We start from the raw sequence: 15,475 nt of genomic DNA on the forward strand, positions 1-15,475 counted from the left end.
AGGACTGCAGGCAGGCCAATCCAGTACCTGTACCCTCCTCTTCCTCAGCCATGCTGCTTAAATGTGCCCATTCCCAGCACCAGGATGTAGTAACAGGCTTGGTGTGAGAGGGCCCCATTTATCAAGGGAATTTTTAATTTATAAGAAGAGAAATTCTAGATTTATAATTCAGTATTTAGATATAGAAGCACATTAGGTTTAGAATGCTGTTAAAAAGAATTATTTTCCTCTACTATTAAAAAAAAAAACCTTATGCCAACAGATGTAACAGAAAATAGATTTCAAACATGCTGTTTGAGGCTTTGATGAGTTAATAAAAGACCCTGTAAAACTAGAAAATTACAAATCAATTGTAAAAATGTGCCCCATGGGAACACCAGCCAAGCCTGGTGATAATGATTAATGAACCACATATTGATGCGACTTTTCACTAACAACCCCACCTTAAATGTAGTTATTGATAACAACTTGCATATAACATATAAAGATATTTAATAAATACCTACAGGTGGTACTGGCCACAGCCATCTTTAAATCTAGAATCTCGGGGTCCTTTACGACTAACGAGTTCTCTGTTTGGAAAAATATGGTCACTTCATCGTTTCCGGCAAACATTACTTCAGGAAACAACTTTCGAAGATAACTGGAGCGCACTATTAGTCTATTACTACTACTTCGTAAAAAAACTAGCCAATGACGGTGCATCAAATAGCCCAATTAACATAAAAAACATTGTGGGGTTTTTATTTTTGTTTGTTTTGTTTTTGTTTTTTAAGTTATGGCAAAATTTGGTGATTATATAGACACACCCAGATAAAATATACAGACACACACAACTTGAAAAAGATGAAAACAGAAGATGTTGCTGGAAAATTTCAGAGCTTTTCTGTATTAATACGGCAGAAGTCTGATCCTGGTAAGTCTAACTTTTTTATTTTGAAGAGTGTGTTCCTTTGTTATTTCTCTCTGTTCACCTGGTTCCTGTTAGTTGATTACACCACCTGCATAACGCTACCCCATACCACCACGGACCCCCGATCCAACCCCGTACCACCACGGACCCCCGATCCAACCCCGTACCACCACGGACCCCCGATCCGACCCAGTACCATCACAGACCCCCGATCCAACCCCGTACCATCACAGACCCCCAATCCAACCTAGTACCACCACGGACCCCCGATCCAACCCCGTACCACCACGGACCCCCGATCCAACCCCGTACCACCACGGACCCCCGATCCGACCCAGTACCATCACAGACCCCCGATCCAACCCCGTACCATCACAGACCCCCAATCCAACCTAGTACCATCACAGACCCCCGATCCAACCCCGTACCATCACAGACCCCTGATCCAACCCCGTACCGTCACAGACCCCCGATCCAACCCCGTACCATCACAGACCCCCGATCCAACCCCGTACCGTCACAGACCCCCGATCCCACCCCGTACCATCACAGACCCCCGATCCAACCCCGTACCATCACAGACCCCTGATCCAACCCCGTACCGTCACAGACCCCCGATCCAACCCCGTACCATCACAGACCCCTGATCCAACCCCGTACCGTCACAGACCACCGATCCCACCCCGTACTATCACAGACCCCCGATCTGACCTCATACTGTTACTGAACCCTGATCTGACCCTGTCCCATCACACACCCCTGATTTAAACCCATACCATCACAGAACCCAAATCTAACCCAGTATCATCATAAAACCGGGTTTTTGCACTTGTTCTGGTCGGTCTGCCCACAGTCCAGGTTTCCACTGTGTGATGGTCCATCCCAGATTCCTTCGAGTCTAGAGAAGTGGACTCTGGAGCTCTGGACCAGGTTAACATGCAGCTTCTTTTCTGCTCAGTAAAGTCTGAAGTGACATCTGTGAATGTAAGTCTGTTTTGTAGAGACTAATGAAGGTTTCCATAGTGATCCTGGTTCATGTGGCTCCATCAGCTGGTGATGATGATGGTTCTGGATAAAGGTCCGTTTGAGGGATCAGAGATCATCATGTCCAGCTTAGACTAAAATTCCTCCAGACTGATCGAACGGTTTCATGACATTCTGACTGTTGATGCAGAATCTTTCTCACATTTGGAGACAAATTTTTGATCCTCAAATGTTGGACTTATGGATGATTTGGACTTAATCCCCATTACAGTGTTCTGTTTGACATCATACGTTTACAATATCATTTTGATCTTTAACCTCATTATTAGACTTAAATTGGTCTGACTGCAATCTTTAAAAAATGTTTTTAAGTTTATTTCATAAGTTCAGATTGTCTGCTATGAAATAAAAGTCAACGTAGAAATACCTGTAGTTTTATTGTTAACAGCATTTTCTTCAGTGTCCCAACTTGTCTGTTTTGGAGTTGTATCAGAACATTGTGTATCCTACCTGGAAGCTCTACGCTGCTGGCAAAGAAGGTTTTGATGTGGTCTTTGTGGAAACCGTTGTTTCTGAGCATTTTATAGAAGCTCTGAAGATTCTGGGCGTGACGCTGGAACGTCATCTGCTGCTGCCAGCCGCCTGCCAACAAAAACAAAATGAAAAGGGCTTGGTTCAACCTGAGCTACAGACAGCTGCAGCTAAGAACGGCCGTTATCACAAGTCAACAGTCAGTTTTCTTTCCTGTACTAGACGTAAGAACATGCCATCTGTTACCATGACGACAGCTGGACTGAAATAAGACGTGGATGAGCTGCTGTTTAGGATGATTGATACTTGAGTTACAGTCAGACGGGCAGAAGGACAACAAAGTTCATATTTGGTAAGAAACAAAGTTTTTAAAAATTTTGCAATGAAACGTAAAAGTGGAGCCACTCAGGTCTGGAACTGTGTTTTCTGGACAGATTCAGGACTTCTCAGCTTGGTATTTCAATAACTGACTGGTCCTGGTCTTGTTCTTTGTAAAAAATGTTGAGGGGATCTCATCCTTAAACTGTGTATTCTAGGAACCTAAACAACAAAAACAATGAGTTAAAACTAAAGTAATAAGCGCAGCAAAAATACCTCCACGCTACTCTTTCTCTGTCATATTCAGCCATTTTATCTAGACAAAAAGTCCAGAACTAACTAGTCTAATACTGTAGATTTGTGCTCTCTATGTTAAAAAAGTTTGATCCTTTTGTTTTGCAATATGGAATAAAGGTGATCAAATCCCAAGTCTACAGCCCTTTTCACATGCCAGTTTCATCATATGAACTCCTCCCATTAACAAATGAAGCAAACAAGTCGGCCTTATTTGGGCCGCCGTGTCCTGGTGTGCAGCGTGGTGTCCTGCACCCATCTCAGCACACAGCACCTCCGTTAGCCATAAGTAGCGCACAGTGTTGCACAAAATGACCACATGATGTGAATCTATTGAAATCTATTTAATTTTACTGTTTTCCTGCAGGAAAAGGTGCTCTCAAAGTGGGCATAAAAGGTGTTCAGATCTGTAAATATGTCAAATAGAAGAGGAATAACTGCGAGCACTTTGCTCATTTATTGTTGGCTGCTTCTCCGTGCAGCTTGAACACACACATTACATCAACACCCGTACCTGGTTCAGCTGCGGCTGTTCAGTTTGCTCTCTGACCTCACTCACTGCTTTCCTGTTTCGACACACCTTGCTCCAGTGCCCTACTTTGTTGCATGTGTTGCATTTGGACTTTTTGGCTGAGCAGTTCTCTTCTTTGTTATGCCGCGCCTTTCCACACTGTCCACATTGTCCTTTATTTCCCCCCTTCGGTTTAAAATGGCGACCTTTGTTCTTGGTGCGGTTGTGGGTGACCTCGTGTATCACTCCTGCTGCCTCACCTGCATGCTGACCTGTGTAGTGACCTCCTCTGACTGCCTGAATGTCTCAATGGTCAGCGCGAGTGTTAAGTCCTTTGTCAGCTTCAGCTTACGAGACACGTCTTTGTCGAGGATTCCAACGAATATCCGGTCGGGAATATTCCCATCTCGGTTCGTGCCGAATTCACAATGTTCTGCAAGTTCATACAGAGCCCTGATGAAGGTTTCAGCTTTCTTCCCCGCTCTCTGCACACGCTGATGGAAGCACGCGCGTTCATGTATAACATTCCGTCGGGGCACAAAGTAGTCGTCAAACTGTGTTAGCACTCTTGTGAAGTCATCCCCATGCGCAGCTTCTGCGAACACAAACGACGGAAAATGTTCTCTGCCTTGCTGCCCATGGCATATATCAGGTTGCTAACCTGCACACCACCATCCTCTTTGTCCAACTTGGTTGCGGTTCAGAATCTCAGAAAACGTTGCTTCCAGTCCGGCCATTCTCCTGGCTTGTCGAAGGGAAAGTTGGTCGGCGGGTTGAACTTTGCCATCTTTGCCTAATTTTACTTCACCATGTAAATAAGTCAAATAGAGGAGGAATAACTGCGAGCACTTTGCTCATTTATTGTTGGCTGCTTCTCCGTGCAGCTTGAACACACACATTACATCAACACCCGTACGTAGTCCCACTTCCTGGTCTCCCATAATGACTCCAACAATGCGCAGGTGCATTACACACACCGGGTCAGCCCACATACTACCGTACATGACATCTCCCCCTTTTAGCGTGTTATTCCCATAACACCATAAGAACAGCTCCTTGAACTCCACACTGGAGAACTGGGGTCCGTTGTCGCTCACCACCTCCTCAGGTATCCCGTGTCTTTCAAACACATCCTTAAGCCTTTGTATAACTTTGGTACTTGTTGTTGAGGGCAAGTGGCAGATCTCAATAAACCTGGAGTAGTAGTCTGATATCACTAGGTACTTATTGTGCATGTACTCACAGAGGTCCATGGCGATTTTCTGCCAGGGTCATTTTGGGAGTGGCGTGGACAGGAGGGGTTCCCTCTGCTGTGTTCTCCTCAGTTCACAGCACACCTGACATGACGCCACTAACTTGCTTAGCTCTGCTGTGAGACCTGGCCACCACACTGACGATCCCACCCTCTCTCTACACTTTACTAGGCCCTGGTGGCCTTGGTGGATTTTCTGCAGGATCTCTTCTCTTAATTGCCGCAGCACGACAATCCTCTTCCCTCTGAGGATCAGTCCGTTGTATACTGACAGTTCATTTTTCAGAGGAACGTATCCTCTTGCCTCAATAGGCACATCGGCTAGTCCCACTTCCTGGTCTCCCGTATTGACTCCAACAATGCGCAGGCGCATTACACACACATGTAGTATGTCAGCGTACATACTACAGTCTTTTTGTAGTCAGTAAGAGTTTTTAATCCGGCCCACATGCTCCTGGTGTTGGAGCCCTTATAATAAGACTCCGCTTTGTCCCTGTACTGTCTCTTTGCACTACATATAGCTCTCCGGAGCGCGTACCTGGACTTCCTGTACTCCTCCAAGTCACCTGAGTTATAGGCGTCTGTCCGTGCTTTAGGTTTAGCACAGACTTCACCGTTAACCCAGGGCTTCTGATTTGGAAATATCCGCACAGTAATCCTCGGTACGACGTCATCGATGCATTTCCAGATGTAGCCAATGACCACGTCCGTGTATGTGATCATGTCAGTATCCTTTAACACACCCACTCCGTCGTGCTGAAGCAGTCGCACAGAGCCGAGTCTGATTGGACGGACCACCGCTGAATGGTCTGCATCATTGGTCCGTGACACTTCAATTTCTGTCTATAGGAAGGCAGCAGCAGAACTGAGACGTGATCAGATTTCCCAAAAGGAGAGCGAAGGAGGGCCTTATACGTGTTTGTGTAAGGGGTGTAAACATGATCGAGTGTATTCCTGCCACGCGTAGCTGATGTGTTGGTGGTATCTCGGCAGGACTTTCCTCAGGTTGGTGCTGTTAAAATCTCCGGCTACAATAAACGCCGCCTCTGGCCATGAAGTCTCTGCCCTGTCGACAACTTCAAACAGTTCTTCCATGGCCTCGTTCATTTCAGCATGTGGTGGAACATACACTGCTGTCATGACAACCGATGTGAACTCATGCGGAAGATAATAAGGCCGGCATCTGATCATGAGGTGCTTCAGGTCCTGAGTACAGTCTGTAGAAATAATTCCCACATCTGAGCACCACTTGTTGTTCACCATGAAGCAGACACCACCTCCCTCGTTCTTTCCTGAATGTATAGTCCAGTCCAGCCGATAAGCGGAGAGTCCTCGGGGAACAATGGCCTAGTCCAGGATCGAGGGGTCAAGCCAAGTTTCCGTTGAAGCAAAGACGTTACAGGTGTTAATCTCCCGTTGAAATGCCATCCTGCTCCAATGTTCATCCAGCTTGTTGTTCAATGACTAAACATTTGCCAGAAGAATACTCGGTAGAGGAGGCCGATTCCCCCGTTTCCTCAGCCGGACCAGGACTCCAGCTTGTGACCCTCTTCTCCTCCGCCGCCTCTGCCACTCAGGTACAACAACGGGTAGGCGCCGCCATGGAGATTACCCGTTGTAAGCTGGTGGTGGCGGCAATTAAAAAGTTTTTTCTACCACCTACCTGATGCATTATAATTTATCTCTGTCATATTATATGATAGGGCTTACTTTAGCAGGTTGCATAACTAAGAAAAGAATAAATAATGAGAAGAATAAATAAGGAATAAATGAGGTTACAATGTGATGATGATGATTACAGATGGATGAGATTACAGTAATCTCATTACTCCCAAATCTGATGGTCATGTAAACAAGAAAACCACACACGCATTACATCAGAAAACAAAAAATTGAATTCATATCTTGTAATATGTGTCCTATTTAAGTCTTCATTAGAATATGTGTAGCTGGACTTGAAACATCCACTGACTAAACCGTGTTTTAATATTTGAATAATTTAGAAACAAATGGTGTAGATGTGAGTGGACGAACAGGTAATCGATCCAACCTGAGATCAGCACGGCGTGGTCGCAGGTCTGGTAGAGGCGGCAGGACAGCTGAGTGGCCAGCGGCTGCTCGTGGCAGCGTCTTGTGTTTTTATTCAGCTCGCAGCTGGAGATGGGGAGACTGGGAGAGCTCATGGACAGCGGCTCAGGACACCTGGCAAACTCTGCATGGTCTGCCAGAAAAAGGAAAAGAAATTAGGAAAGGCGCAGGTGCACATAGTCTGAGTCTGAGAGAATCCAAACCAGTAATTACAGATTTCTTAATCTGCAGATATTTGCTGCAGCCAGACGAGGGTTTGAGGTTTTATCCGTGGATTTCCTGTGTTTGACATAAAAGTAAGATAACATTTTCCCAGCAGTTGTTCTCACGAGGCTACAGGTGTGTGTGGTCTCCGTTTCACATGAGCACTGCTCTGCATTTCACCACAATCAGGATCTCCGTTTCTACAGAGTGAGGAGCTGAAAGTTTGAGTTACTGATGTTTGTCATGTCCAGATCAATCCTGATGATGCTCACTGTCCACAGACTTTACCTGGAATCTCTCCATGACTCACTCACCTCACAATCAACTCTCATGTAGCATCATCATCATTATCATCAGGTGAAATAAACACCCGACTCCCCATAGAGTTAGTATGCTATGTAAAATGTAAAAAAATCCCAGTAGAAGATAAAAACATGTCAGAGGATGAAACTGAGACGTTTCACCATGAGATGAAAATATGAGCTGATAGTGAATCTGATGCAGCAACACGTCTGGAAAAAGCTGGAACAGGAGCAACAAAAGGCTGGAAAAGTACCTGGTACAAACCAGAAACACCTGGAGGAGCATTTAACAACTAATCAGGTTACCTGGCAACAGGTCAGTAACATGACTGGTATAAAAGGAGCATTTCAGAGAGGCAGAGTCTCTCAGAGGGAAAGATGGACAGAGCTTCACCAATCTGAGATGAACTGGATCTAAAACTGTGGAACAATTTCAGAAAAATGTTCCACAGACTTTGTAGATCCACCATCTACAGTGTAGAATATCAAAAGATTCAGGAGGAATCTCTGTATGCATGGGACAAGACTGGATGCTGGTGATCTTCTGCATTAAAAGCAGACATGATTCTCTACTGGAAACCATTGCATGGACTCAGGAAGACTTCCAGAAACCACTGTCTGTGAACACAGTTCACCCTGAAACCCACAAATGCAGGTTAAAGCTCCATCATGCAGAGAAGAAGCCAGATGTGAACAGGATCCAGAACCAGCTTCTTCCGTCTTCTCTGGACCAAAGCTCATTTAAAATGGTCTGAGGCAAAGTGGAAACCTGGATGAAGATGTGAACTAGTTTGTGGAAAGCATGGACGGCGTGTCCTGCAGACTAAAGAGGAGAGGGAGCATCCAGCTTGTTATCAGTGGACAGGTGAAAAGCTGCATCTCTGATGGGATGGGGCTGCATTAGTGCCTATGGCGTGGGCAGCTTCCACATCTGTGAAGCTCCATCAATGCTGAAAAGTACATGGAGGTGCTACACAATTATGCTACAAAGTGCCGGAACTACTTTTTCCAGACGTGTTGCTGCATCAGATTCACTATCAGCTCATATTTTCATCACATGGTGAAACGTCTCAGTTTCATCCTCTGACGTGTTTTTATCTTCTACTGGGAATAAAAGATGGATGATGAGATTTGGAAATCACTACATCTGTTTTCGTATTTTACACAGCATCCCAACTGTTTTGGAATTGGGGTTGAACATTTATAATGTTTTATTCTAATATTAGAATTAACAACTCTGAAGCTTCATGAAACAGATCATCAAACCACATTCAGATTTCTGCCTACCAACACATCTGAGTCTCTGTGTACGGTTTCTGTCTCCGACTGCGACCACCAGCGGCAGGAAATGGACCTCACAGAACCCTCCGATGGTTCGCTCCAGCAGACGGCTGCTGCTGGTGCTGCCACGCACAGCCCCCCCACCCAGCCGACTGTTACCGAAAAGCCTCTCTGGACCGGCCTGGAGACGCTTCAGCTGGTTCTGACAGCGACCTTTCAGAGCCAGGGTCAAACACTCATCACCTGGAGACACAAACAGAAAACAGAGCGGCGGTGAACATCTGCAGCAGATTAAACAAGTTTCTCAGATTTTATTCAGAAGTATTCAGATGAGGTATTTTAACCAAAATTATTACTAAGCAGACACTAATTATTTTACTAATTGACAGGACATCAGAAAAGGCTTGAAAGTGAATATTTTTTATTCTTCATCCCGGTCTGAACCCTTACAGAGAACATTGTTTTCATTTCCTTATGTAGTCTTCAGGATCAGTTCTCCAGGATCCTTGAAGGACTTTCCAGGAATAGTTTTCCAGGATCCTTGAAGGACTTTGCAGGAATAGTTCTCCAGGATCCTGGAAGGACTTTCCAAAGCTCTTCTTTACATGTTTCTGCCTTTTGTTCCATTTTCTGTCCAGATCATCCCACACTGCTTCAATAATGTTCGGGTCCGGGTTCTGGGGAGGATCCATCCCTCCATCAGACCTGTTGAGGTCCTGGTTCTGGAGAGAAAGTCCTGGTTCTGGGGAGAATCTGTCCGTCCATCAGACCTGTTGAGGTCCTGGTTCTGGAGCAGATCCGTCCGTCCATCGGACCTTCATCACTGCAGATGTGATCGATGTCGAGGAGATTCCCATTTTTCTTCGGGACAAAGTAATTGTGCAGCAAAAGTATAATTACTTCAATAATGGTTCAATGTCACTGATTAACTGTGTTTACGAAGTCTTCGTAGTTACTGACCAACATGGGCGAGTATGAATAAGAAACCTTTTTTAGTCCCTCAGCGGGGAAGCTGCTTTGTTTACATGTGATCAGCTGCTGGATTAGCTTTACAATTGTTACTTTAGCTGCAACATTAGCACAAACAAGACAACATGAGCTGCTTGTTTGCCTTATTTAGGTTTTACATATACAGATGTTAGCCACTATGTTTGTCCAAAATAAACTAGAACTTTAGCCTAATAAAAAATAAACTAGAACTTTAGCCTAATAAAAAATAAACTAGAACTTTAGCCTAATAAAAAATAAACTAGAACTTTAACCTAATAAAAAATAAACTAGAACTTTAGCCTGATAAAAAATAAACTAGAACTTTAACCTAATAAAAAATAAACTAGAACTTTAGCCTAATAAAAAATAAACTAGAACTTTAGCCTAATAAAAAATAAACTAGAACTTTAACCTAATAAAAAATAAACTAGAACTTTAGCCTGATAAAAAATAAACTAGAACTTTAACCTAATAAAAAATAAACTAGAACTTTAGCCTAATAAAAAATAAACTAGAACTTTAACCTAATAAAAAATAAACTAGAACTTTAACCTAATAAAAAATAAACTAGAACTTTAGCCTGATAAAAAATAAACTAGAACTTTAACCTAATAAAAAATAAACTAGAACTTTAGCCTAATAAAAAATAAACTAGAACTTTAGCCTAATAAAAAATAAACTAGAACTTTAACCTAATAAAAAATAAACTAGAACTTTAACCTAATAAAAAATAAACTAGAACTTTAACCTAATAAAAAATAAACTAGAACTTTAACCTAATAAAAAATAAACTAGAACTTTAGCCTAATAAAAAATAAACTAGAACTTTAACCTAATAAAAAATAAACTAGAACTTTAACCTAATAAAAAATAAACTAGAACTTTAGCCTAATAAAAAATAAACTAGAACTTTAACCTAATAAAAAATAAACTAGAACTTTAGCCTAATAAAAAATAAACTAGAACTTTAGCCTAATAAAAAATAAACTAGAACTTTAGCCTAATAAAAAATAAACTAGAACTTTAACCTAATAAAAAATAAACTAGAACTTTAGCCTAATAAAAAATAAACTAGAACTTTAACCTAATAAAAAATAAACTAGAACTTTAGCCTAATAAAAAATAAACTAGAACTTTAACCTAATAAAAAATAAACTAGAACTTTAGCCTAATAAAAAATAAACTAGAACTTTAGCCTAATAAAAAATAAACTAGAACTTTAGCCTAATAAAAAATAAACTAGAACTTTAGCCTAATAAAAAATAAACTAGAACTTTAGCCTAATAAAAAATTAACTAGAACTTTAACCTAATAAAAAATAAACTAGAACTTTAACCTAATAAAAAATAAACTAGAACTTTAGCCTAATAAAAAATAAACTAGAACTTTAGCCTAATAAAAAATAAATTAGAACTTTAACCTAATAAAAAATAAACTAGAACTTTAACCTAATAAAAAATGAACTAGAACTTTAACCTAATAAAAAATAAACTAGAACTTTAACCTAATAAAAAATAAACTAGAACTTTAGCCTAATAAAAAATAAACTAGAACTTTAACCTAATAAAAAATAAACTAGAACTTTAACCTAATAAAAAATAAACTAGAACTTTAACCTAATAAAAAATAAACTAGAACTTTAACCTAATAAACAATAAACTAGAACTTTAGCCTAATAAAAAATAAACTAGAACTTTAACCTAATAAAAAATAAACTAGAACTTTAGCCTAATAAAAAATAAACTAGAACTTTAACCTAATAAAAAATAAACTAGAACTTTAACCTAATAAAAAATAAACTAGAACTTTAGCCTAATAAAAAATAAACTAGAACTTTAACCTAATAAAAAATAAACTAGAACTTTAGCCTAATAAAAAATAAACTAGAACTTTAGCCTAATAAAAAATAAACTAGAACTTTAGCCTAATAAAAAATAAACTAGAACTTTAACCTAATAAAAAATAAACTAGAACTTTAGCCTAATAAAAAATAAACTAGAACTTTAGCCTAATAAAAAATAAACTAGAACTTTAGCCTAATAAAAAATAAACTAGAACTTTAACCTAATAAAAAATAAACTAGAACTTTAACCTAATAAAAAATAAACTAGAACTTTAACCTAATAAAAAATAAACTAGAACTTTAGCCTAATAAAAAATAAACTAGAACTTTAACCTAATAAAAAATAAACTAGAACTTTAACCTAATTAAAAATAAACTAGAACTTTAACCTAATAAAAAATAAACTAGAACTTTAACCTAATAAAAAATAAACTAGAACTTTAACCTAATAAAAAATAAACTAGAACTTTAACCTAATAAAAAATAAACTAGAACTTTAACCTAATGAAAAATAAACTAGAACTTTAGCCTAATAAAAAATAAACTAGAACTTTAACCTAATAAAAAATAAACTAGAACTTTAACCTAATAAAAAATAAACTAGAACTTTAGCCTAATAAAAAATAAACTAGAACTTTAACCTAATAAAAAATAAACTAGAACTTTAACCTAATAAAAAATAAACTAGAACTTTAGCCTAATAAAAAATAAACTAGAACTTTAACCTAATAAAAAATAAACTAGAACTTTAACCTAATAAAAAATAAACTAGAACTTTAACCTAATAAAAAATAAACTAGAACTTTAGCCTAATAAAAAATAAACTAGAACTTTAACCTAATAAAAAATAAACTAGAACTTTAGCCTAATAAAAAATAAACTAGAACTTTAACCTAATAAAAAATAAACTAGAACTTTAACCTAATAAAAAATAAACTAGAACTTTAACCTAATTAAAAATAAACTAGAACTTTAACCTAATAAAGTTAGTGTTAGCTGCTATGTTAGCTTAGGAGCCTTTTTATGCTTGAATGATTCATTGTTCAGTGTTTAGTAGCAAAGAAAAAAAACACATTCTTCTGAAGAGGATCAGGCACAAGAAAGAAAGAAAGAAAGAAAGAGAGAGAAAAGAAAAGAAAAGAAAAGAAAAGAAAAGAAAAGAAAAGAAAAGAAAAGAAAAGACAAGCAGAAAATGTCCAAAGACAAACATTAAAACCTCCAGGAAGCTGAGAACTATTGATCAAGTCTGCTTTAAAAGAAACAACAAAGTCAGAGATGAAGAAATGCTGGAAGTGAATTATTGACAGTAGAACCATCACAACTAAATTTCTTATTTACATTCACGACAAATTGAGAGTAATTTGTTTTTTAGAAAGTGAAATTTTATCAGCCAAGTGTGGAAGAAGTTGTAGGGAGTGGACCTTCTTCTTTGGTTTCTCTTTTTCTGGATTAATGAAGCAGAGAAGTCGAGCCAGACTTATTTCCATGCCTTTTTTTCTTGGCTATAATAAGAAATGTCAAACCTTTAAAACACTTCCACTTTTAGTCAGAAGCTCATCAACAACTGCACGACACAAGTAGAGAGTCTTTTAAATTTTGAAACACCTAAAGAGTTTTCTGACTGGGTCCACTCCTCTTTCTGAGGTTGTCTCTCCACAGCGGGTTAAATGAGGTCCGAAGACAGTTGATGGTGGTTCAAACCGTCTGAAGGACCCAGCAGGGGGCACGGTGCTGCGTGTGCACGTATGAATAATTGACCGGTGTGTGTTCCAGAACGAAGTCACCTCAACATCTGGCCCGAACTTCTCTCACAGCAGGAGCTCAGAAACTCTCAGACACGCTTCTGTCCTTTCAGATCATTTCTACAGGAATGAAGCTCTTCTTCTTCGTCGTCATCTTTTTCTTCTTCACACACAAACCCCCGTCTGCATTTTACCCATATCTACATTCACTAGAGAGAAATGGACTGCCATATATATCTATCTATCTATCTATATATATATATAGATAGATAGATAGATAGATAGATAGATATAGTATTTAATTAAGTTCATCAGCTATAAAAACATGTGACACTTTTGTTGTACAACTAAAACTTTCTGAGAGAAATACAGTTTATTTTGAAGGAATTTGTGGCGTGATTGAGGACGCTGATGTATGGAGGCACACTCCACTAAAAAAACCCGGGAATCAGCAGTAGTCTGGAAAAGTTGCTAGGACAAATTCTAGATTATTTATTTTAATCCAGGAATTCGTCTCAGCTGTTGGGATTATTCAGGAATGTGAGCTTTGGAGTTATTGTTGTGTCTCATTCCAGAGTGAGTAGAGGTACTAGAAGGTAGACCTGATAACGTGGACGGAGCTGATATGAACTGTTCTGGGGACGTGAGGGTGTCCAAACTTTCACAAATGCCTAATGTTTCTCCAATATTGTTGTAGGCACATCTGAATTAAATTCATATAAATAAATCTAAATTAAATCTGTTAAAAACAACATTTTTTTGTAATTAATTGCATTAATATTTTTAACGTGTGCACAGCATGACACACCCCAGACATCCATCATTTTCAACGACGACACAAGATGAACCAATCAGACATCTTTTTTTTAAGGTTTAGATCTTTGTTTAAAATATTTAACTGATTATTACAACTAAAGTGATCGTCTGATCTAAAGTGAAGAAAAACTAGTTAAATGATATTGTTTTATCAGCAGTTGTGACTTTGGGTGATGCTGCTGCACAAACACACACACTTTAGTGATATAAAGGAAAATGTGTGTTTAGCCAGATCATCAGTTTTATTGTTCAGTTGTCACGTCTGGAGGTTTTGTAGATGTTATCACCATGGAGACGGTTGGTGAGATGATGCTATATGAATTCTGGATTATGATCTAGAACATGGTAGAGATGATGCAGAACAATATATAGAACTGCATCACATGCTGCATTTACTGAGTACTTTTGGGGGGAGACTCAAAGTCAGTACACACAAATAACAACACAACCCAAAGAGTACAATAATAATATATTGATAAATAGAAAATACATTAACATTGTAAAATAAATACATTAGGTTGAAGATCTATTGGCAAACACAGTGTTCACAATACTTAATAGATCAAGTAAAAATAGAACAAACTAACAAACTAAAATCTGTTTTATGAGTCAGGAGCAGCTGGTTTTGAGTCGTGTTGAGTCTGGTCATGAAGCATGAGCATCTGCTCTGAATGCAGCTGGGACTGATGCTGCAGGAGGATCGAGCCTCTTCCTGGTCCTTTCAGATTGGGGGAGGGGCCTGTGGCAGCATCAGCTGCTCGTTGATTAGAAAAGATTAAAAAAAAATCTCAAATAACACCAGAAAATGTCACTTGTTTCATAAAAGGAGTTGGCATTTAAGTTTCGATGCCTGATACTCGATCCTGAATCAATTAGTGTCTGAGAATCGATTCCCGACATCTCGACTGTTTTTGGTTGCACATCATTTTGTTTTGCAGCAGCAAACGACTGGAGCCTCATTAAGTTTATGTTTGACTTACGCAGCATGTTTTCCTACATTTAGATGAACCACTAACTGAAATGAACACAGTGTGAAAGGTTATAAAAGCAGACCATGCCAGTAACTCACCCAGGTAAATGCCATCCAGGTGGGAGCATCTCTTCTTTGTCACATTCACATCCACGTAGAAGAGGACCACGGGGTGTCCGAAGTTCTCTCCTGGGCTTGGATCAAGCACCAACACGGCATCATGGGGGGTGAAACCGGGTGAAGGCTGCTGGTGTCTGTGCGGGCCCTCCCCTCGGTTCAGCATCCGTCCCACGCTGACTCCGCCCCGCAGCTTGGAGCTCAGCATCCCGGGGGAGGAATCTGGCAGGATGGCCAGAACCTTGTCTGACAGCCCTGGAACGATGGGGAGGACCGAATGATGCAGCTACAGGTGGAGCGAGGCTCATATTCACTTTAA

General features: G+C 39.7%; 1 protein-coding gene across 1 annotated transcript in view; it reads right to left on the minus strand.

The window, feature by feature from the left end:
* si:ch211-67e16.11 overlaps positions 1-15,475 on the minus strand; it is a 30,606-nt gene that overhangs the window by 12,921 nt on the left and 2,210 nt on the right. Inside the window, exons 2-5 of the mRNA XM_042000984.1 lie at positions 15,139-15,411; positions 8,685-8,921; positions 6,854-7,024; positions 2,408-2,539 (exon numbers count right to left, since the gene is read on the minus strand). Of these exons, the coding sequence (XP_041856918.1) occupies positions 2,408-2,539; positions 6,854-7,024; positions 8,685-8,921; positions 15,139-15,411 (813 nt within the window). The remainder of the gene's footprint in view (positions 1-2,407; positions 2,540-6,853; positions 7,025-8,684; positions 8,922-15,138; positions 15,412-15,475) is intronic.

This window comes from Melanotaenia boesemani, chromosome 12 (assembly GCF_017639745.1).
Source record: "Melanotaenia boesemani isolate fMelBoe1 chromosome 12, fMelBoe1.pri, whole genome shotgun sequence".
Classification (NCBI taxonomy): Eukaryota; Metazoa; Chordata; class Actinopteri; order Atheriniformes; family Melanotaeniidae; genus Melanotaenia; species Melanotaenia boesemani.